General features: G+C 44.2%; 2 protein-coding genes across 43 annotated transcripts in view; one reads left to right on the top strand and one right to left on the bottom strand.

Moving 5' to 3' along the window:
* Positions 1-15,095, bottom strand: part of BMAL1 (basic helix-loop-helix ARNT like 1) — a 110,273-nt gene extending 95,178 nt beyond the window's left edge. For 31 of the 42 annotated variants that reach the window (XM_035265846.3, XM_035265856.3, XM_078340559.1 and 28 more), the window contains exon 1: positions 15,000-15,095. The gene's annotated coding sequence lies outside the window, so the exon portion shown is untranslated. Of the gene's footprint in view, positions 1-13,959; positions 14,370-14,999 lie in introns of those variants that run through there. The other 11 variants (XM_035265850.3, XM_078340568.1, XM_035265852.3 and 8 more) reach the window with 1 other exon arrangement.
* Positions 3,668-21,496, top strand: LOC103796223 (uncharacterized). Its single transcript, XM_078339139.1, has 5 exons — positions 3,668-3,744; positions 4,902-4,959; positions 14,243-14,671; positions 14,739-16,659; positions 20,211-21,496. Exons 1-4 carry the CDS (start codon positions 3,668-3,670, stop codon positions 15,963-15,965), a joined length of 1,791 nt encoding a protein of 596 aa, XP_078195265.1. The 3' UTR covers positions 15,966-16,659; positions 20,211-21,496.
* Positions 21,497-22,029: the final 533 nt, after the last annotated feature.

Genomic DNA, 22,029 nt, shown 5'->3' with positions numbered 1-22,029 from the left:
AACAAATAACAAAATGAATAATACGAACCCTTCATGAAGTTAAAAGAAAAAGAAACAACACTGATTATTCACTGAGCCCCCATTTTCTTACCTAAGGAAGAAAAGTCACTATTGCTAGGCCCAGAAGATAGAAACATTAAGCTCTTTTTTGTATCCTCTTACTTATATTACATTTTCAATTAATAGGTATTGTTTTGAATAAGCCACATATTTTTTCCCAAATCAACAGAAGCATTTTATAACTGCATCTTATTATTTTGAAGCAAGAAATGAAGTTTTGGTGGCCTTCTAACCTGCTGGTGGACCAAATCATTTAGAAATGATTAGTTCACATTCATGGGCTATACTTCCAGTTCTGTTGTACTCGGTTACCTACACAGAGAAGTGAGCAAATGGCCTTGGCAACGACACACTATGTGTCACATGCTACCCAGTAGGGAGCTGCAGGTGTCTGCTCATGTGTTTGCTGGGTACCTGGTTTTACATGCAGGCCCAAGGCCTTGGCCAGTGGAGAACAGAATCTTTCTGCCAGGTAGTGAAGACTGTCCAGGATTAAGATCTCCTTAGAATAATGCATTTTTCCCAACTCTTTTAATAGTTCACACTTCATTCAACAAATACACCCATGGCAGGCCCTGCACTGGGCATATACTGTGCACATCTCCATTGGGCTGCAGTCTGCACAGTACTTCCTCAAACTCTGGTCTCACACTAAGCCTGGGAGGCAGGAAAGGCCATCACTGTTATTGCCATTATCTAGATAATAAAGCAAATATTTATGGGAGTATCTTGCCCCAGGTTATGAAGTAAAAGGGCTGGATTCAAACCCACATCTTCTGACTCCTAGTCTAGTGCTCTTTCTACTGATTCAGTCACACTGGTAAATTTCCTTTTACTGTCAACCTAATGTCTTTTGGGTATTCACATTCCATTCAGTGCCTGTGTTCCCCCCACTGCTTAGTTTCGGAGCCAAGAGCTACCCTGACCTCTAGATGGCTGCATATGCCTTGGTTTCTGTGTGCCTGCTTAGATTCTCACCCTTGACTCAGTATCTTTCCAATTCTACTGACACCAGCTTCAAACTCTACTTATCCCTTCCATGGCCACCACAACACAGCAGACGGCTAGCTCCCCTCATTCATTCTCCTCACCACCCTTAAAAACAGAGATTTTGCTAGATTCCTGGCTTCCCAACTAAAGATATCTCCCAGTCTTCTTTGCAACTATATGTAGTTGCAAGTTCTGGCCACTGGAAAAAAAGAATGTGCTGCTTCCAGGTCTTCCCCTTAAAAATGACTGGATGTGTGCCCCCTTGGTTCCTTCCTCTGGGAGATGGTAAGATTTTACCTTCAACCATCAAATGGAAGCCATATGTTAAAGATACTAGGCCTGGACCACTATCTACTCAGGACTGGTACATGAGAGAGAAAACTTCTACCTGGTTTCAGCCATTGTGCCTGTGGATCTCTTTAACAGAGGGACTTGTCTAGTATCCCAACTATTACAAGAAGCTTGAGTGAGACCAGGTCTCCATTCTTCTAGAAAAGCCCCTTGCCACCAATTAAATATTTTAAAGGATTGGGGAAAAAAGTGTTCCATTCAGTTTTATTTCATGGAAATTTTTTTTTTTTTGGAGACGGAGTCTCGCTCTGTTCCGAGGCTGGAGTGCAGTAGTACAATCTCGGCTCACCACAACCTCTGTCTCCTGGGTTCAAGTGATTCTTCTGCTTCAGCCTCCCAAGTAGCTGGGACTATAGGCGCACACCACCATATGTAGCTAATTTTTGTATTTTTAGTAGAGACAGGGTTTCGCCATGTTGGTCAGGCTGGTCTCAAACTCCTGAACTTGTGATCTGCCCGCCTAGCCTCCCTAAGTTCTGGGATTACAGGCATGAGCCACCATGCCCAGTCTATGGAAAACTTTTAAAATATGAGATTACCAGGATCTCAAAGACAATTTATGCTTAGGTCACAGGAAAAACTGAGAGGACCCAGAAAAGCAAAAGCAGCCTCTTGCAGAAACAGTACAGGAGACAGCTCTAAGTGACAACTACAACCAATGCTCTTCTTTCAGCAGTTCGCTCCATTCCTAGGAAAGGCACTGCAAGCTGAAATGATGCAAGCCAAGGCTAATGTCTCCATGGAAACAGTGTTATAACTGAAGCTTGTGTTCCTGACCAAGAACTCGATGGCCAACTTTTTCAAGAAATTACATAAACTCCATGTCTTGTCATATATTAAAGCCTTAAGATTTTTTAAGCTAGAAGGACTGTGGGACCAATGATATCCCACAAAAGATAATGTGTATATTCTCTATGATACAAAGTAGGTACACATCAATTAAACCCAACACAACAACCAATCATGCGACCTTTTGTTTACTCTCATTCAGTGACAGTGTATACCACAAAGAAGTTCACTTTAGTAATTCCTGCTGACTTCAGTGAATCAGAATATTTAAGAACTTCAATAGAGAAAGCAAAGATGAAACTTGAACAGAGAGTAAATTAAGTCACAAAAGCAATACTTAAGTGCTGCCTCTGCCACTGACCAGTTGTAGAACACTGGACTGTTTAAACTCTAAGTAATTTCCCGGTCCACAAGAGAAGTTATAACACCTTGTCTCATAGGGTTGTGCTGATCACTAAACAAGACATTACATGTAAAAACTGCTTGTCAATTGCACATGAATGTTCTATGGTATTGTTATCAGAATCAAAGCATTTGGAAAGGCTTTTATGGGGTGACATGGTGAGCATCTTCATGAAAACTAAGTAGACTACAAGCTATCTTTGAAAAAGTGACCCAGAGAAGTTTATTTTGGTGTCCTTAAAATTCACCCACATGCATTAGCTGGCAAGAATTAGTCATTCTGCTGCATTCACCACTGGCATACATTTGCTCATAAGCCAGAGTACCAAGTAGGATGTCTGCCATAGGCTATGAAGGAAAAAGAGCTGTGCAGAGCTGAGTCCCTGTGTGGCAACCCATCCATCAACCAAAAACACAGTCAGAAACCTCAAAAACAGAGAAAAGAAGCATTTTGAGGTACCAGGAAAAGAGAGAAAGAAGAATATAGCAGTTATGCGTGCAGCCACTGGAGTGAGAGTGTTCTGAGTATGAATCATGGCTTTTCCCCCTTAGTATCCGAAGAACCTTTGAGTTTCAGTCTCTCTAATTAGAAAACAAGAACTGACATTACTCACCTTATATGCATACTATAAAGACTGAATGAGAAAAGGCACATAAACACTTAGCACAGTTGTTGGCATGGCAAATAGTCAAAGGTTAGACACTGCTATTAATAATAATAATAATAAATGCACTGTAATTTAGGCAAAAATTTAGATTTGGCAGATCTCCAGTCAGGCTTTGCAGCCAGGTATTACCTGGACAGCATGCTGGCTCAGCCATGAATCCTCCAGGCTAATCAAAGTTCCTCTGGATCACTGCCTAATGCCCCAGGACAGGTGAAACATTCAAGAATGCCAGACTGGCCAGGTGGCTAGATTCTGACACTTGATTTTTTGGTTCACAGCTGCCTGTCACTATCCTGAGAGGTGTCTGCATATAACAGATTCACATGGCTAACTGTGCCTAACTTTCCCATCCATGCCTAGGCTTATGGGTCCCGATTTCTGGGAGTGAAATGTAATCTTCTTTAAACATGGCCCTATCAAACAAAGTAGTGCACATCAGCACCCACTTGGTGGACAGCGCCACATCCCTAAATGTGCCCTGGAGGTAGGGGAACTTTCTTTTGGTTCTCCTAGGCTATTCCTGTAAGGACCAACACATCTTCACTATTTATTAAAAACTGCACTGCTGCTCCCTGCAGCCAGGAAGCAACTTTACAGCTTCAAAAATGCCTATTCTTTCCTTAGTTCACTCAAGCATCTCACACACACACACACACACACACACACACACACACACACACTGAAAAGGGCTCAACAAGAATCATTATACCTGTTCCACAGATAAGGAGTCAGACTCAGTTTGAGATATTAAGTGATTTGCTTTGGCTATATGGTGATTAAGCAGCCTAGAATGCATGTTATCCAACTATTAATCTGGTGCTCTTGCCAGAAAATGTGAGCATTTGTTTTAAAACATTCGACTTCCATAATGGCACTTTCTGTCTGGAGAATTCATTAACTAAGGCATCTTGGTCACAGTACAGTGCAGAATCACACACTTGAAAGCCACTCACACAGGCAGATGTTCACCGCACTCTAGAAATCTAAAGGGTGACTGATAACAGCCATGCTGATTAACATAATCGACAATTAATTCCCAGTTGTGGCTTCCTCTCTCTCCTGCCTGGATTCATCTAGTAGCCTCCTGTCAGGTCTCTGCTGCATTTAGTCCTTCATTGCTCAAATCCAGCTGGAACACTTACAATGGATTAATGCTTTAGGGGGAAATATTTCATGTCACTAAAATCATAATCATAATAAAATAACTCCAGTAGTTCTCCATTGCCTACCAGTCTCTGACTCACTAGGCAAACTCTGACTTGCCACTTAACCTCACTGAGTTTCCCCAACTGCAAAATCAAAGAGTGGGCTAAACAGAGCCTTGCCCATTTCCAGCTCATGACTCTAAAACTCTCAATCTCAGTGTCCATTACACTTTCTGGTGGAAAAAAAAAAAAAAAAAAAAACAGAAAAAAAAAGAAAGAAAATCCCCAATCAAGCCCAAATCCTGCATCTAGAGACTGCTGGGACACAGCCATGTCCAGTGGTCCAAAGCTCCCATAGCCTTATTTTAAGCCTGGATCTACCACTCACCAGCTGTCACTTTAGGCAAGTCACTAGATGTCTAAAATGGCTTCAGGTCTGGACCTTCTATGATCTTCCAAACTTAAATTAAAACTTAATTCCCACCTTCCATTTTAGGCAAGTCTGTGTCCATGAATGCAAAGTGGTCATTCCTACTTCTGTGCTTTTAATTATGGTATGTTTCTACCCAGCCATTCCCTGGAAATACCTTCCTCACCTTGTCTGTGAATCAAAATTCTACCATCCTTAAACGTGAAAACCTGACCAGTTCTATGAAGCCTCCTCCCTTCTACAAAGATCCCCAGTCTCTGACTTTCTGCAGCACTTAAAGTAAGACCACTTCACTGGCATTATTCATAGCTTTGAATATTTTCCACAAGGCAATGAAACTGCAGGCTTCTTGGTCACAACAGTAATTTTTGTTCTTCCTTTAGGCCTAGAAACATCCTTGGCATATAGGCTTACAAATATTTGTTGACTGAATAAATAAATGTGTAGTACTATGCCTAAATAAATATGCAACAAGTTTTATTTTAATTAATGTAGCTCAGCTATAGATTTGCTGCAATTTGGAGCCAATTAAAGGTAACATAAAGATGAACATCAGCAGGGCAGAGACAACCAACATCAGTAAGACACTGATATCTGACCAACCTGAAGAATAAGAGAAGCACAGATGTCAAAAAGAAATGGTAACCTAAACTCCAAAGTACCTTGCAAGGCCACTTTATATGCCTACACTGTTAGAGAGTGGAGGAAATTAGAGGTTTACTCAAAGCTGAATTTACTTTTTGATTAAATAAACAAGTATTTATTAAGAGACTTTGCTGTACAGACAGTTTTCATTGCTGGGGATATAGCAGAGAACAAAAGAGATGACACTGCCATTGGTATTCCAGCATCCAAGAAGGCAGGCTAGGTATAACCTCACCTTCTAGCTCCAAAGCGAAGTCCACGAAACAACAACTTCTTGTACCAACCCCTTGCTATGCCTTCAAGCAAGGAAAAACAGAAACACACCACTCACGCCTGACCAAATAGAGGCAGTGCTAAAAGTGCTCTGTCACTCCCTATGAGGCATCCCTTACCCTAGAATGCACTGAGGAAGTTTGCAGCATGGCACTCTGCACCTAAGTCATTTGAACACTGCCAGTTGAGCTCTGCCACTAGCATCACTTAAATATCAAACCTCTCAAATGGCAAATGTGGCTCATGATGTCAAAAACAAAGCTCAGAGGTGGGAAGGGAGGATGGTATCGGTTAAAGGATCAGGTACTTTTCACCACTGCAAAACCTTAGGTTCCTTTCTTCTTTGGAGCAAAAACCTCTTCTATCCTCTAAAACCTTGAAAAAAATTTCTTCTTCCAGCAGGGTACTGAAAATAGCTTTGCATTTAACATTTAAAGTTGTTTTTGATCCCACACTCTTTCAGCTCTGCTCTCTCCTGCAAACTCATTCCATTCCCTAAGGGCACTTATAAGTATATTTTATAAGCAGGCAAACTAGAGTCACCATTTTTATCCCTAAGAGTTAAAAAGAAAAATACAATCTACATAATTATATGGAAGATAAGTTGGCCAAGAACACAGAAATCTTATCTGGACCAAAAGTTCTAGGACAAAATTTCTCTTAACTCATCAAGAAAGATAGCAGATCAAAATCAAGGTTCATACTGAGAATGTCACTGCAGAGCTCTACACATGAAAACTGCCTGAGTTCCTCATTGCTGATTGCCATATACTTCAAAAAGAAATCAGAGGCAGCCATTTGAGGGCAGGTTTGAACAATGAAATATATCTATGTTTCCCTGCTATGGTGAGAAAACAACAGGATTTTACAGCCAAGAAGAACCTGAGAAATCAAAGTTCAAAGAAGAGGACAACTTACTCAAAGATACTCAGCCAGTCAGTGGCTGGGCCAAGACCAGAGCCCAGGCCTCTGCCAGCACCCAGCCCAGAATTTTCCCCACTCTCTGCACTACTGTCTCATTTATAACACATGAAACCAAATTTTAAAGGCATAAAGGTAAAAAATCCCTTTCATAAAACTTTAACAGACTGATAAAATGGCAGGAGAAGTGACGGAGGTAAATGAGTCCTATGAATGCTAACAGCAAATGAGGTACAATGCTACTCAGTGGAGGGTCTAACAGCAGAAGGCTTGATGACCGCTGATACTAATCAGTATGTTTTCAGCTACGGTTGCCACTAAACAGCTTTTGTGGGCTTGCCTAGGAACAAAACCACGATTTAGTTCATTTTTTCCTATAGAAAAATGTATCCCAAGTTTCCATCAAGTGCCTTACAGACAAACTTTTGAAACAAAACCTGTTTTTAAGATGGCTGTGCACATAAAGCAGAATTCTGAGGTCTATAAAATTCTGCACTAAACACAATTAAAACAGTAACAGTTGGTGAAACATGCTAGGGGTGCATTTATAAGAAAACCTTTCAACCCCTTAATTTGTTTATATGCAATGTAATGTTTTATTAAAAGCCTTCTGAGCAGGGTATGGTAAATTGCTATTTTATAATATATAGCTAAGGATAAACGCTCTAATTCTGTATGCAAGTATTTACAAGGCCTTTCTAACACCGGGCTCAGGATTAAAGGGAGTATAAAACAGCCAGAAAACATCTTTACACAAGCAGTTCACAATCCAGTCACCTTAGCCTTTACTTTCCTCAAAAACATCAATCACCTTTCAACCCCAGGGCCTTTACACATGCTGTTCTCTCTTCCTGAGATACTTTCCCCCAGATCTTTCTGAAGCTGAGCTCAAATGTCACCTCCTCAGAGAGGTCTCCCCTGTGATCCAGATAATGCACCTCCCTCCCTCCATACCTCATCACTACTGCCTTACTCTATTTGCTTACCATCCTAGCACTTGTCACAACGAGGCATGAAAGTGTTTCCCTGTTCATCATCTGCCTCCTCTAACTGGGCCCTTGTTTTGTTCACTGCTGTATCTTCAGTGCCCAGAACAGTGCTATGCATCCAATACATTTCACCGATGGAGTAAATGAGTGAAACTGGAGAGTGGAAAGTGAGCATGAGATAATTAACCATGAAACAATTCAAAAATGAGAGAACTAGCCATCCTGATTCATTTGATATGGCAATCTGCTCATTACAGCATACCCCTGCTTCTGAACAAATGAATGGTTGACAATCAAGAGTAAAAAGGAGAACACACAAATGGAGCAAATGTCATCAGAGGTGCTTCACAGAGAAGTGAGATCCAAGGCAGGCAGAGAAGTGAGATCTCCATCCAGTCAGAGGGAGAGTGTGAATAAGGTGGCCTAGGGAGGGCAGGGGGGAGGGAAACAGAACTGAACCTCGGGCACGGGGATGTGGCTGGGAATGGAGGTTGAGTAGGGAAGCAGGGATGGGGAGGAGGAACAGAACCAGACCCTGGAGAGCCTAGAAGACTGGACACAGCGGTGCCACCTGCACGCCACTGGCAACAGGGCTGTTCCTAGCAGGCAAAACTGGCCTGTCATATGGGAAGACTGAAAGAAGTCGAGCAGAGCAGAAAACTGGTCAGATGACCAGGGTGGTCTAAGTATGAGGGGGCAAAAGGAGCTTCTTCCCTCTGCTTAGGCCTGAGAAAGATGTAGTAAGTGAGCAAGATGTGAAGGCATCCCCCACCCCCCACCAAAAAAAAGACAATTTCCAGAGCACCTCACAGGAGCACACCATGGCAGATTCAGGCCAACTTCCCATCCATCCTGCTCAGAGTGCACTCAAGAAAGACAGAGCTCAGGACGAGAGTTCTGAGGGCAGGGCATGTCCTTCGGTGCCTGCCAAATCTGAGGTTAATTATATTTAGGACAGCCTGTGTTTATTATCTTTTTATTCTTTGAAAAAAAAAAAGTGGTATCTAATTTCACTCTGCAGTATATATTTGAACATTATGTAACACATTTTTATGTAACAGGTTCTTGACATAAAACAATGTGTCCCTTACTATCTAAATGTATTCGGGGAACAACTGGAATTAAAAACATACACACACACACACACACACACACACACTCTCACACACACACCCCCCAAGGCTGCAGCTATACCAAGGTTGTGGACGTTCGTCTTTGGGGAAAGGTGGACAAAGGTGAGGGACCTTTGAAAAGGTCCCCTCCCCAGTGAGGAGCTCTGCAGATGGGTAGATGGGGGTAGGGGGTAGGGTTAGTGAGTTATGTTAGAAGGTTCATATCACACAAGGAGCTACCTGGGGAGGAGCTAGTTGAGCCACAGGGGGCCTGGGTCAGAGCAATGCTGCAGAAAGGCAGGAGGAGGCCAGAGAGACAGCCACAACAGGATGTGAGGAGAATGCTCACAAGCCCTCGGAGCTGCTGCTCAGGTAGCATCCAGATGCACATCCCTTATGCGGAGGGCTTCAGCCAGCCCTGCTCTAAAAGAAACACATACCTCGTTTGTCAACAATAAGGCTGGTTCTCAACTGCTGTCGGCCTACTGGCTCCTGGCATGGTGTGGGTGAGTGATGTAAGGGATATAACGGGGTGTTTCCTCCCAGTAGGCATCTACTCAGGTGTTACAGGGCAGGCTCTGGAGTTTACCAGGCACAAATCCTGCCCCAAGTCGTAACAGCTGAGTGACCTTGGACAGTTTCTAAAACCATGTCACTTGTAAAGTAAGGATAATAGTACCTGCCTCATGGAGTTGTTACGGGGTTTAAATGAGTTAATAAGCAGAGCTAACTAACATATGTGCTGGCACATAGAAAGTATTCAATAAATGTTAGCTGCTATTACCATTACAATTATTATTTCTATTTTGCAGACTCAGAGAAGCTAACTGATTTGCCTAGGTCACACATTTCAAACAGTGGCTGAAGGAATAAATACATGCCAGTATTCAGTATATGCACAAAACCCAGTGGTTAGAGCATTAGCCAAATTTAAATTAGGCAGACCAGCCATCCCCTTCTTTAACCAGACTAGATAAAGATGAGTTTGCACTACTTAAAAGAACAGCACGTACTAAGGTAAAAATCACTCTCCATTACATGCCAGTACTCGACGTTCCCCTGCAGCAAAGATGACTAAACCTTATCCAATCTTATCTCCCCCTGAAGTTAAGTCCACAATTCAAACCCGCCTTCCACAAAGACCTAAGTACTCACGGCCATGTCAACTTATGGCCCTGTTGCACCCCTTGTCTCTCACCCCCACCTCTCTGCAGTGTGCATCCTCTTCCATCTACCTGCTCCATCCCTGAGTGCTCACCCCATCCGATCTCTTCCTCCTCAAGATCTTTAACTGAAATGTACATAGCCTAAAGGCTCCCTGTGCCTGTCATTTTGGGGAAAGCAAGATAAACTCTTCCCAGAATGCTCAGCCCGAGTGAGCAGGTGAGATATTCTCAGAGACAGCCCAACACAATATGGAACGCAGCAGAACCTAAGAGAATTGAAGAAAAATCAATGAGGACATTGCTGCCAGGTATGGGGAGGAAGGAAAACAAAATGAAGAAATAGTTCTGCAGGATCAAGGCCCCGAACTGGGTCCTAAAAGCAGAGGAGGATTTGGACATGTGAAAATTGAGGGATGGACTAGGTCAAGGGCTGGTACAGGAAATGGACACCCCTGTGACTGGAAAGTCCAGGGACACAGCAAGGTCTGGCAGACAGGCAGGCTGAATGTGGAGACCACTGCACACCAGGCCAAGGCACCCCAGCAAGGCAACTAAGAGGAGCAAGACTGACAGCAACATTCACTGAGTGTTTGCGACGTACCATGAATAGATTGGCACACTTTTTCCAATGCTTTAACTCATTTAATCCATACCTCAACTCTTTGATGTAGGGGCTACTATAATCCCAGTTTTATAGATGAGGACACCAAGGCATAGAGAGCAAAAGAAACTTGACCACAAGTCACAAAGCCAGTAGGGAATACTTAGCACATGAAATCTGGCTCTGGAGTCTGTACACTAAACTACCCAATCAAACTGCCTTTTAGGACAGCGTGGGAATGAAGGGATGTAGGCTCCAGTGTGACATGAGGACTCAATGGGATGGTGCTTGCAAGCAGTCTGCAAACCTGTAACTCCAAGGCCACAAATGCAGGTTACAGGCTGCCATTAATGTCTACAATGGACCTGTTAGCAGAACATCCTGAGACAGGTCAGGGCTAGAGAGGGGATCCTGCGCCACAGGGGACCGTGTGAATAGCAGAGGCTAGGACAGACACTTATCTTTATAGCGTGCAGGAAGAGAATCAAGAAACCAGCATGACCCAAAGGCTGAGGGAAGAAAGGATTTCAAGGGATGAAAAACAGGTGAGGTTAAAAGCTTCAAAGGGGCTGAGTCAGGTGGCTCATGACTGCAATCCAAGCTCTTTGGGAGGCTGATGCATGTGGGTCACTTGAGCCCAGGAGTTTGAGATCAGCCTGGTCAGCATGGCAAAAACTCATCTCCACTAAAAATACAAAAATTAGCCAGGTGTGGTGCACGTGCCTATAGTCTCAGCTACTTGGAGGCTGAGGCAGGAGGATCACCTAAGACCTAGGAGACTGCAGTGAGCCATGACTGCACCACTGCACTCCAGCCTGGGCAAGCGTGAGACCCTGACCAAAAAGAAAAAAAGACTGCAAAAGGGCCCAAAACAACCACTCAGGAATAAGGATGGGCAGATGGGCCCCAGGAACTCAAGACAAAGTTTTGGAGAAAAATTTGAGAAGAAACATAAAGAAGGATGGTAGGGAGAAAAGCCAGAGGGCAGGTACTAAGAATGGAGCAGGAGATGGGAGAGAGCGGGGAGGCGGGCAGGAGGGAGAAAAGACAGAGGTATACGGACCTGGGTACCAAGTAAAGACACATGTAGATTGCCTAGCAAACAGCAGGCTCACCACACATGTTTTTACCTCTTCCATTCTTCCTCTCCTAAATCAAGCCTAAGGTTTTCAGGGTGAGGTGGGGGAGACTAAGGACAAACAGCACAAATAATATTTAATATTCTGGTGACAGAACCGGGTAGAGGTGAGAAGGAATGGCAGCTGGCACTAAGGAACGGCTTCCTGTGTGCAGGCATTTTACATGCACCATCTCCCTTAATCCCCACATGGACTCCATGAGACAGGCACTGCCATTACACCAAGAGGAGAAGCCTAAGGTCAGAGGAGTCAAGCACATGTCCAAGGCCACACGGCCCAAACCCAAACCATAGGATCTTCTGCCACCAGAGGCCAGAATCTTGTTCATGGTAAGAGGCCAAGAAAAGGGACAAAGGAGAGGTCCACTTGCTTTCTCTTCACTGGGAGGAGAGGAGGAGATGGTGGGGAAAAAGACAGGACATTTTGAGCGGGAAGAAAGAGATGCTGAGGGGGGTTGAGTCAGAGCAGGACTTAATTTCATGAGAGGGCAAAGAAAAGATAGGGTGGGTATTTGGGATAAATCTGAGTCTCATGATAAGGTGACAATGAAAAAAGATGGTGGGGAAGGATAACATGCCTGTGTCCCTAGCTCCCAACTAAACCTCAGGATCTAGAAAGGATATTTTACTTCCCTGCAAGTGCCTACTTTCGTTATCATGACGCTTCCTAAAAGCGCTGCATATAATCACGGGGCAGAAACTGTTTCTTTAACATTGACTTTCTCCTACCACAGTGAGAGTTGATGATAAAATCACAAAGAAAGCTTAAAGATACATTATAACCCTTACACCAAAGAGAGGTACTAAATATCTAGTTTTTACCTTTTCATATGCAGTTTTGTTAATACGGCCAAGTCTTTCTATGGTGCTTGTCCATCTTTTAGCATATAAATGCTACAGAGATTGTTGGTGTGAAAGGATAAATCTGAAAACACTGCCACTTCCTTTTCCTGCCCTGTGGCATGCAAACCACTTCTGCAAATAGCAGACAAACTCGTGAGTAATCATCATTTTATAAATCATTTGAAATGGATCCTTTAAAACACCATCTGTTGATCTGCTTAACTTTCCTATGAAAATAGGGCTTCAGCTCAGATATTCTGGAGGTGCCAGGAGGTAAATGCCAACCTGAATTCAAATGTATTAAATATTTAGAGACTTACAGAATTTTAGAACAGAGGAATCTTTGAGATCACCTAGTTCAACTGTCTTACTTTTCACCAGAGGCAAACATAACCTAGAAAAATTTAGTAACTTGCCCCAACTGGAACCACCATGAAGCCTAAACTAGAACCAGGATGTTCACCTCCTAACTCCCAGGTTAGTGCTTTTCTACCAGACCTGTTCATTCTTCAGAGGGTGGAATAAAGAACAAATTTAACTACAGTTTTAACTTATTGTTTTAATTCACTGTCTACATCTACCATCAAAACCAAAATGCTTCTATAGACCCAGGTTCAGATGATACAGGCAATTTCAAATCCTGCCCAGGAAATTTCCAAACCTTCTAAATACGATCTACACGCTGTTTTAAAGACTTACCAATAAAGTGATCTGAGTAACAAAACACGGACTGAAAGATTAAATTTTGTATTTTCAAAAATATTTTGGAATTCCATTGATATGGAAATCAAATCTAACACCCAGTGAATTTTTTTTTAAGTCTTGCAAGCACGGAGAGCATATTATTCAAAACTGCTCAGGAGCAGCAATGATTATTTTAAGCTCATGATTCAACGGGTACATTAATTAAAAACTCCACCAACCCAAATTGACAGATCTTGATATCAATGGGACCAGAATAATTAAAATAATAGTTGTCTTATAAAAATAGATTAAAGGGGTGAACAACAGCAGATGTCAGAGGGAAAATGACAAGCAAGCAGGTGTCGTGGGAAATGAGATGCATCTAAGGGGCAGCTTTTATGGATTTTTAATAAAACGATGATGGTGGAAATACGGGCATATGGGTAGTGTCAAGAAGAGCTTGTTCACAAATACGGAATCTGATTTGATTTTTGGAAGCTGGGTGAGAAAACTTGGTTAATAATTCCTCGCTGAGGAGTAGCGGTGGAGAAAGGGAGAAGAGACCTCAAGCGCCAAAGCGCCAAAACAACGCTGGGTGACCGGGAAGGGGCCGAGGCAGGGAGGGGAGAGGGGTCAGGAGGTGTACGGAACGCGGAGGCAGCGGGTCTCCCACCGGCCGGCGAGAACTTGACAGCAGTCGCTGGTGTTTAGTGCACCCTTTCCCTCCCAGCTCCCGCCGGAGCTGCGCTCACCCGCGGCCGGCTCTCGTGACCCCTCGGGATGGCTGACATGCGCCCCACAAGATCGACGTTCACCTCTACCTTCCTCTTCTACTTCCAAGCAAACCGGGAGCTCTCTGGGATGTCAACACCCGGCAATCGCCGAGCGGAAACCTTTTCTTCCCTGACATCTGTCAAACCCAAAGCGGGAGCCGGGCTCGCTGCGCCCTCCGCGGAGCTCCCGGGCTCCAAGGATGGCCCTCGGGCTCCAGGCCACATCACCAGGCTGACGCGCACCTGCCCGCTGACCCCATAGGGCATCCTCGCGGGCTGCCCGGGAGCTGGACGGCACAAGCCCCACGAAAGTTCGCAGACTAGGGTCGGCCCGGGGCTGGCCGGGGATTCCCGGGTGCAGTGCCAGCCCCGGCGGCGGCAACAGGGCCGAAGGGGCGGGCGGACTCAGGCTCCCCAAGCCCGACGGAGACGCCCTCCCCGCCCCCATTCAGCCTCTGGAGCTCCCAAAAGGGAAGTAAAGGGGGGAGGAAGGGCAGACGGCGGCACCGTTCGTCCGACGCCCTTGGGGGACAGCCGCCAGGGATGGTCCCCTCGGGGATCCCCGAAGCTCCCGGGGATACATCTAGGAGTCCTCCTTGGCCGAGTCACTGCCCGCAAGTGCAGAGCTGTCCCTTTAAGAAGCAGCTGGCCGCCCCCTCCCCCTCCAGGTAGCGATGCCCGCGGAAGGGCGGTGGGTACTCCCGCGGACACTTTCCCGGCCCCTTTAAGCGCGCCTGCGGCACCTCTGCCCGCCCTAGCCCGCAGCGCCAGCCCTGGAGAGGAGGATGGGGGCGGACGGGCGCGGCGCCTTTAAGGGGCGCAGCCTCCCCGCGGCCCGGGTGGGGGCAGGGAGCGGTCACGGGCCCTTTAAGGCCGGCAGCGGGCACGTCGGGCAGGGTTCTCCGGCGGCCGGGTTGCTCCCGGGGCGGCGGCAGGGGTGCAGTGCCCGCGAGGGTGCTTACGGCCCCCGACGGGGTGCGCGGGGCCGCGCCGCTGGCCGCCGCCGGCCTGACACTCACCGTGGCTCGCCGGGAGCGCCCGCGCCCGCGCCCGCACTCGGATCCCGCGGCGGCGGCGGCGGTGAGTCCGGCGCGGGTAAACAGGCACCTCCGTCCCTGACCTACTTTCTGCCTTCCCTAAATGTCGCACCACTAACCTACTTTCCGACCAATCCGCTCCCCGCCGGCCCAGGCCCGGCCCCCCGCCCACCAATCGCTGTGCCCAACCCCCCTTCCCCGCCCACCAATGGAGGAGCCGCGGAGCCCGGATACCTGCCTCTTTCCGCCAGCCAATCCGAGCGCCCGAAGGGAGCCGGTCCCGGCGGCCGCCCCCAGCCAATCCGCGTGCCGTTCGGCGGCCCGCTGGCCAGTTGTGTGGCGGCTAGAAAGGCCGCTGACCAATGGCGAGGCGGCGGGGGCCGGTTTACCTGCTACTTTCCCGCCACCAATCATTTGGGGCACAGGAGCGCACGCCCCGAGGAGAGGACCAATCCGCGCGCGCTCCTTGGGTTTCCTCGCCCCTGCCCTCTCTCTTTTCCCTCAGGTCTCCCACTCGCTGTGGCCACTGCGGTGCCCACGCTGCGCTCCTCAGGGTCACCCGGGATGTCCCTCTTCTCTGGGTCCCCTGCCAGCTGGCGTTTGGCGGCCCGCCCTCACCCCCCTCCTCCTCCTCCTTGCCCTTCTCCACTCGGGGCACTCCGACGAAAAGCAGCAGTTCTGACTCCCCTTCCTCCAGCTCCATCTAGGAAAACCAATTTTAGGATCACTGAGTGCCAAATCCTTCCTAAAACCCCTGGTTTGCCAAAGTCCAAAGGAGAGAACGAATTCTTAGTATTTCTAGAAGGCGTTTCCACTCCGAGGACTGCAAATGTTCTCACGTTCTTTGCGTTCGTCATGACCTCCAAGTGTCCCACTGGAGCTGTCATTCCCGTTGTTCTAAAAGAATACTCGAGCGCGGAGCGATTCCATTGCATCTCCTTCCAGTAGCCAGGTTTTGACCACTTACAGTGGGGCAGACACCAGCCCAGCGGCAGCGCTCTCTGCTGCAAAAAGCTGTCTATGGAGGGAGACGGAAGGAAAGAGTTACAGAAAATAAAAATTTGATAATAACATGCGACTCATTTGCTGAGAGGACAGAGAAATGGACTGATGTTTGCATCTCAGGCGCTTAGTAGAGGGCCTTTAGCACAAAAAACTCCCCGCTCTTCTAGATGTTAAACTCCCTGAATAGAAGGACAGCGTCTTCTTTTTCGTTATCCATCATGCCCACTCCCCTTTAGCGCCTGCCGGGGTCGGGTGGAGTGGTGAGGGCGGGGCCGGTACCTAGCAAGTGCATCATAAATATCTGTTGGCTGGATACATGAACAAATGGAATTAAATCAATTGGCCTAATTCTGTTACCCAGACTGGCCCCTGTGACTTTAAAATTCTAGCCTGGTAAGTTCCTTGAACACAGGCACTACGGTTTTTTGGGGTTTTTAAAAATCTTTGTAACACCATTGCCCATCCCCAGCTTATTGACAGGCACCGAGTGCCCAATATGTGCTTGTGGTCTGAATGCTGACTGTTTTCAAGGTCAACCAACTTCATCAGTAGCTTGATGTTTTTCCTAAGTTTACACACAGATGGAATCTTATTGCTACTTGGTCTCTGCCCGCATTTCATGAGGAGATCACTCTAGGTAAGTGGGATTTAAGCGAAGCACTTGACAAGATATTGTGGACAAGATGAAGAAATATGAACTGGATATCATTAACTGAACTAATAACTGGTTAATTAACCATAACCTAAAGATGCTGATTAATGAGTCCACATTGACCAAAAGGAAGAGTGCAGGGAATCAATATTCCAGCAGCACCTACCACATACCAGACACTGTGCTAAGAAGTACTTTCCCCACATTTTCTCCCTCAATCTTTATAACCACACTGTGAGGAAGTTTTTATTGCCCCATTTTACAGATGAAGAAACTGAAACTCAGAATTTAGTCAGCTGGCTGAAGGTCACATAGTAGGTGGCAGAGCCATGATGCAAACCAGAATTTTTATTTTTATTTCAAAGCCTATATACCATACCAGTTCCCCTCAGAAAGACAGAAGCCTCTCTTCTAGGTCAAGACATCAGAACTTTATCAGTGTCCTGAAGGAAAATACAGAAGATTTGCATCACATGTCCAGATAACACAAAGCAAGGAGGGAAAGATATGCTATTATATAACACTAGCCACATACAATATTGGAGCAGTGGGCTGACTCTAACAGGAATAAATGTGGAGTCCCACCCTGTGTGAAGCCAGCTGGAGGCAGAGGTGTCTTAGATGCATATAGGAGCAAGATAAAGGGTCTTAGGTGACAAATAATCTGAGTCCACAGTTAATTGTGGCTGCCAAAATAAATAAATGCTCTTAGGGCCAGTCGTGGTGACTCACGCCTGTAATCCCAGCACTTTGGGAGGCAGAGGCGAGTGGATCACAAGGTCAGGAGTTCGAGACCAGCCTGGCCAACATGGTGAAACCCTGTCTCTACTAAAAATAAATAAATTAATTAAAAAATTAGCCAGGCATGGTGGTGCATGCCTGTAATCCCAGCTACTTGGGAGGCTGAAGCAGGAGAATTGCTTGAACCCGGGAGACAGATGTTGGCAGTGAGCCGAGATCATGCCACTGCACTCCATTCTGGGCAACAGAGCAAGACTTTGTCTCAAAAAATAAATAAATAATAAAAATAAATGCTCTTAGGCTGCATCAGTGGAAGTCTGACATGTAAAGCAAGATATGTGTCATTGTGCTGCCCAGTGTTGTACCCACATGAAGTGTTGTCTGCAACTAAGACGTTGCAAAAAGAAATTATCTACATGCACAAGTAGAGGGACCAGGATGTAAAGCCATTAGAAACTATGTCATATGAGGAAATATTGAAAGAAACAGAAGGGTTTGCCCCAGGGGTACAAGGTAACTGTCTTGATATATGTGAAGAACTGCCAAATAGAAGAGAAATTAAACTTATTCTTCAGGGCGTTAAGGGGCCACAGGAGAACCTATGAGTAGAAACTCTAGAATGAATTAATACGAAGAATTTTCTGACAGCTGGAGCCTCATCTGCCTTATCAATTAAGTTTCCTGTCACAGAAAATGTCCAAGTGGGAATCGGATTACCATGCAGTGGGAGGGGATGAAATAAGTGTCTTTTTGGACTCTGTTCTTTTGAGATTCTCATCTTGTACCCTGGCTTTCCTCTTTTAAAGGTTATCACCCTGCCTTATTCTACCTTCAGTGGGCAAGCAACTGTCTTCCCTCACATGCACCTGTTTTTCCCTATGTAATTACACTTTGTGTTTCTCTCTGTTGGAGATTCCAAACACGTCTTTCCACTACCACCTACCTTCCATTTTTTACTTTCCAGAATACTGAACTTTCCATTCTTAGGGCACTGCTAAGGTCAAAGTGTTGTTCTCAATGTAAATTTTACTGGGCATGAGTAGAATCATGCAGATAAAGGAAGGTAAGAGAGAGCATTTATTTGCACCTACTGTGTACCAGATGCTTAAAATACATTATTTAATATAATCCTCACATTAACCCTAGCAGTTGATATGCTTGCCCTCCACACTTGCTAGCTGGATGACTTTTATCAAATTGAGGTACACACTCTTTGTACTTCAGTTTCCTCATCTGTAAACGGGGGGGTAATCTAGTATCTATTTTACAGGTCTATTATAAGAGTTCAATGTGATGATAGATGGAAAGCCCTGAGCACAGTGCCTGGTATACAATTAAGACTCAATATATATTAGGTATCACTCTTAACAATTCAATGAAATAGATATTTCTTGCTCCCATTTTACAGATGAAGTTATTGAGGATAAAGTACTATAATCCACAGTAGTTTTCCTGAGTCTGATCCAATGATTGGATCCATCAGAATTACCTGGGGAGTTTGTAAAAATACAGAATTCTGAGTCCCACTCTGGAAGATTCTGATTCCATTTCTTTGGGATTTGACATTTGTGAGTGGTTTGATCTGTTAACCAAGGTTAACATCTAGGTGTAAAAAAAAAAAAAATGGGAATTTAAAAAAATCAGGCATTAATGAGTTAACCAGTGTTTATAGCTTTTTCAGCTGCTTTTGAAAAGAACTTCCTTGGCTCTTTTTTGAATGGGATGGCCATAGCAGCTCAGAATGGGAGAGCAATAATACCTCATTTGGAATGTGTCCTAGACCGTGTAATTAGGCTTTAGACTAGATCTTGCTTGCAGACATGGCCAAGATTCCAAAGATCTTGGTGCTCAGATGTGAAAGGGGCTTTTCCATTTGGCTAGAGGGAGCTAAAGCACCAGTGGCCACATGGCTTCTCAACAGAAGCTCTGAAGAACAGATAGACACTGTCTTTGAAAACCTGGCACCAATTTTATCTTGCTTCACTGGAATGAGCAGCACTAAAATTCACTTTCTGAAGAATATAAAAGAAAGGAAGAACCTATTCTAGTTAGTATAGTGAAGTGAAGTGTTCAGGCAAGCCATTTCAGAAATGCATTAACTCAAAAAAATTTACAATATGCTTTTGAAAAAGAAAGAAGGGATAGATTCGGGGAATTTGATCTAAGATATTATCAAAGTATACTATTAAACTGTGGTATTAAAATAGCCTGGTATTGGCATAGAAACAGACCAACAGACGAATTAAAAGGCATAAATTCCAGAAACAGACTCAAAGTGTATGAAAATCGAATTATAAGGTGAATTTTAAAGGATTGGTAAAAAGATGGATTTTTCAATAAATGCTATTGAAACATGTAGCTAGCCATATGGAAACAAATAAAACTTGCTCCCCACACTGTACTTACATTAAAACAAAAACCACAGGAATATAGAATTTAAGTACATAGACTCAAACCTATAAAAACACTAGAAAAAATAGGAGTAAAACTTCTATAATCTTCAAAGGCTCTTCTAAGCATAACACAAAATCCAGAGGCCATGAAAATAAAGGTGGATTTCATGCATGCACACACACACTCTCCATATGAACAAAATAAAGGAACAACTAGCGTGCAGGCACCACAACACATTATTAATGCGCCATATAAAAATTCCGTAAAAAGTCAGCAGTTGGGGTGGTGAGATGTAACCAGTGATGTCATTAAAATCTGTCATTGGTAGAAGAATTACTCCTGATAAAGAGCTACTCCTTATAACATTGTCTTACTTCATTGGCCCTCTCTTTCTCTTTCAGTGTTGTAAAAATAAAAGTTGATAATCACCAAGCACAATCTCCAGCATCAAAGCCTGTTCAGATCCTCTGCAGTGAACTCTAGGTCCTTTGTTCCACTCATAAAAGCTACGGACTCAAAATTTATCTAAGGAAAACTCTCATCTTGCTCACAGATGTGTGTGCATTGTAAGAATGACTGCTACCCAAATCTCTCCTTTCTCTTTGGAAGAACAAGAACATCTATTGCTTTTCTTTTCAGATTATGAAACCAATTCACGTTTGTGATCAAAAATTTTGGAGAGCATAAGCATAAAGAAGAAAATAAAAATAATTTATAGTTCTATTAAGCAGATATAACCCCCATTAAAATATCAATGCATTTTCTTTGTAACTATATCATATTTTGACCTAATTTTTTTTTCAAAATTAGAAGACAGAGTCTTGCTATATTGCCCAGTCTGGACTTGAACTTCTAGGCTTGAGTAATCCTCATGCCTCAGCCTCCCAAGTGGCTGAGACTATAGGCATGCCATCACACCCAGCTCTTTTGATCTAATTTTTATCACAGTAAAGTTTTGTCATCTTGCTTTTATAAAATTATCACAAGCATTCTCTCTTGTTATTGAGCCTCCTTCTACAACAGACTGTCTAATGGCTGCAGCATTTTTATTGTATGGAGAAACCATACCTCATTATGCAAAACTCTGTCATTGAAAACAATCACATTGTTTCTAATATTTCCTTGTTATACAGATAGCCCTGGGCTCACAATGGTTTCACTTATGATTTTTCAACTTTATGATTGGTTTATTAGGATATTCAATGTGTTTTCAACTTCCAGTATTTTTAATTTGTCATGGGTTTATTGGGACATAACCCCATCAAAAGTTGAGGCTCATCTGTAAACAGTTTTGAAAAGAACATTCTTTGGGATTTTTAAACCTCAGGGCCCTCTAGAAGCTAAGGGCTTAATGGGACTGGCCAATAGCTTTCCTAATCTACTTCATTACCACACTGGGCTTCAAAGAATCAGCTGGTATAGACAGAAAATAAAACTTACATATTTTTTTCTTATAAAATTTCAATGTTATCTCCTCCTGCTGCTGCTTCTCTCTTTGCCATAAAACTTATTTTAAAGACATGGAAAATTATATGCATTTGAGTTAAATACAAAACCACTAGTGACTACAGCTTGTTAAGTGGTCTCTGGGAAATTTATGAGCCAAAATCTGTGTCATAAATTGATAGTGCGCCACCTAATGAAAATTGACAATGAAACTTACTGTAAATAAAGCTATCCAACTCTTGAGTATGAATACGGTCCATTTAGTTTGGGTTGTATTATTGTTATTATTATTGTTTTTGACTCCTGCACTTCACGTACATTTTCTTTTATTCATCTACTGCTAAATCATTTGCACATTTACCAGACAGCAGGTGATATTACGTCTTAGCCTTTGGAAGATTTGGATAGGTGAGAAAGATGAAAATGAAAGTCAGCAGCCCAAAAAAAGGCAAGAAAGAAAAATTGCACACTGATCACCTCTGCCTGTAAATTTCCCACATTTCCATTGCCTGTGACCCATGAATCTGGCTCACACTTGCTTCATTGCTTAAAGGTCACTTCCTCAGGGAAAGCTTCCCTGACCTCCCAGCTATAAAAATCTACCACAACAGCACCTTGTACTTCCTCTTTCAAAGTGCTGTCAGACTTGTAATGTCTTGCCTTCTCATAAACTCTGTGAGGCAGGTGCCACACCTGCATGGTTCACTTGTATATCTCCCATAGCTATCAAAGCAGTAGCACATTCATGAGAACAAATATTATCTGAACAAAAGA

The sequence above is a fragment of the Callithrix jacchus genome, chromosome 10 (genome assembly GCF_049354715.1).
Source record: "Callithrix jacchus isolate 240 chromosome 10, calJac240_pri, whole genome shotgun sequence".
Lineage (NCBI taxonomy): Eukaryota > Metazoa > Chordata > Mammalia > Primates > Cebidae > Callithrix > Callithrix jacchus.
This window is presented reverse-complemented; position numbering and strand designations above follow the sequence as displayed.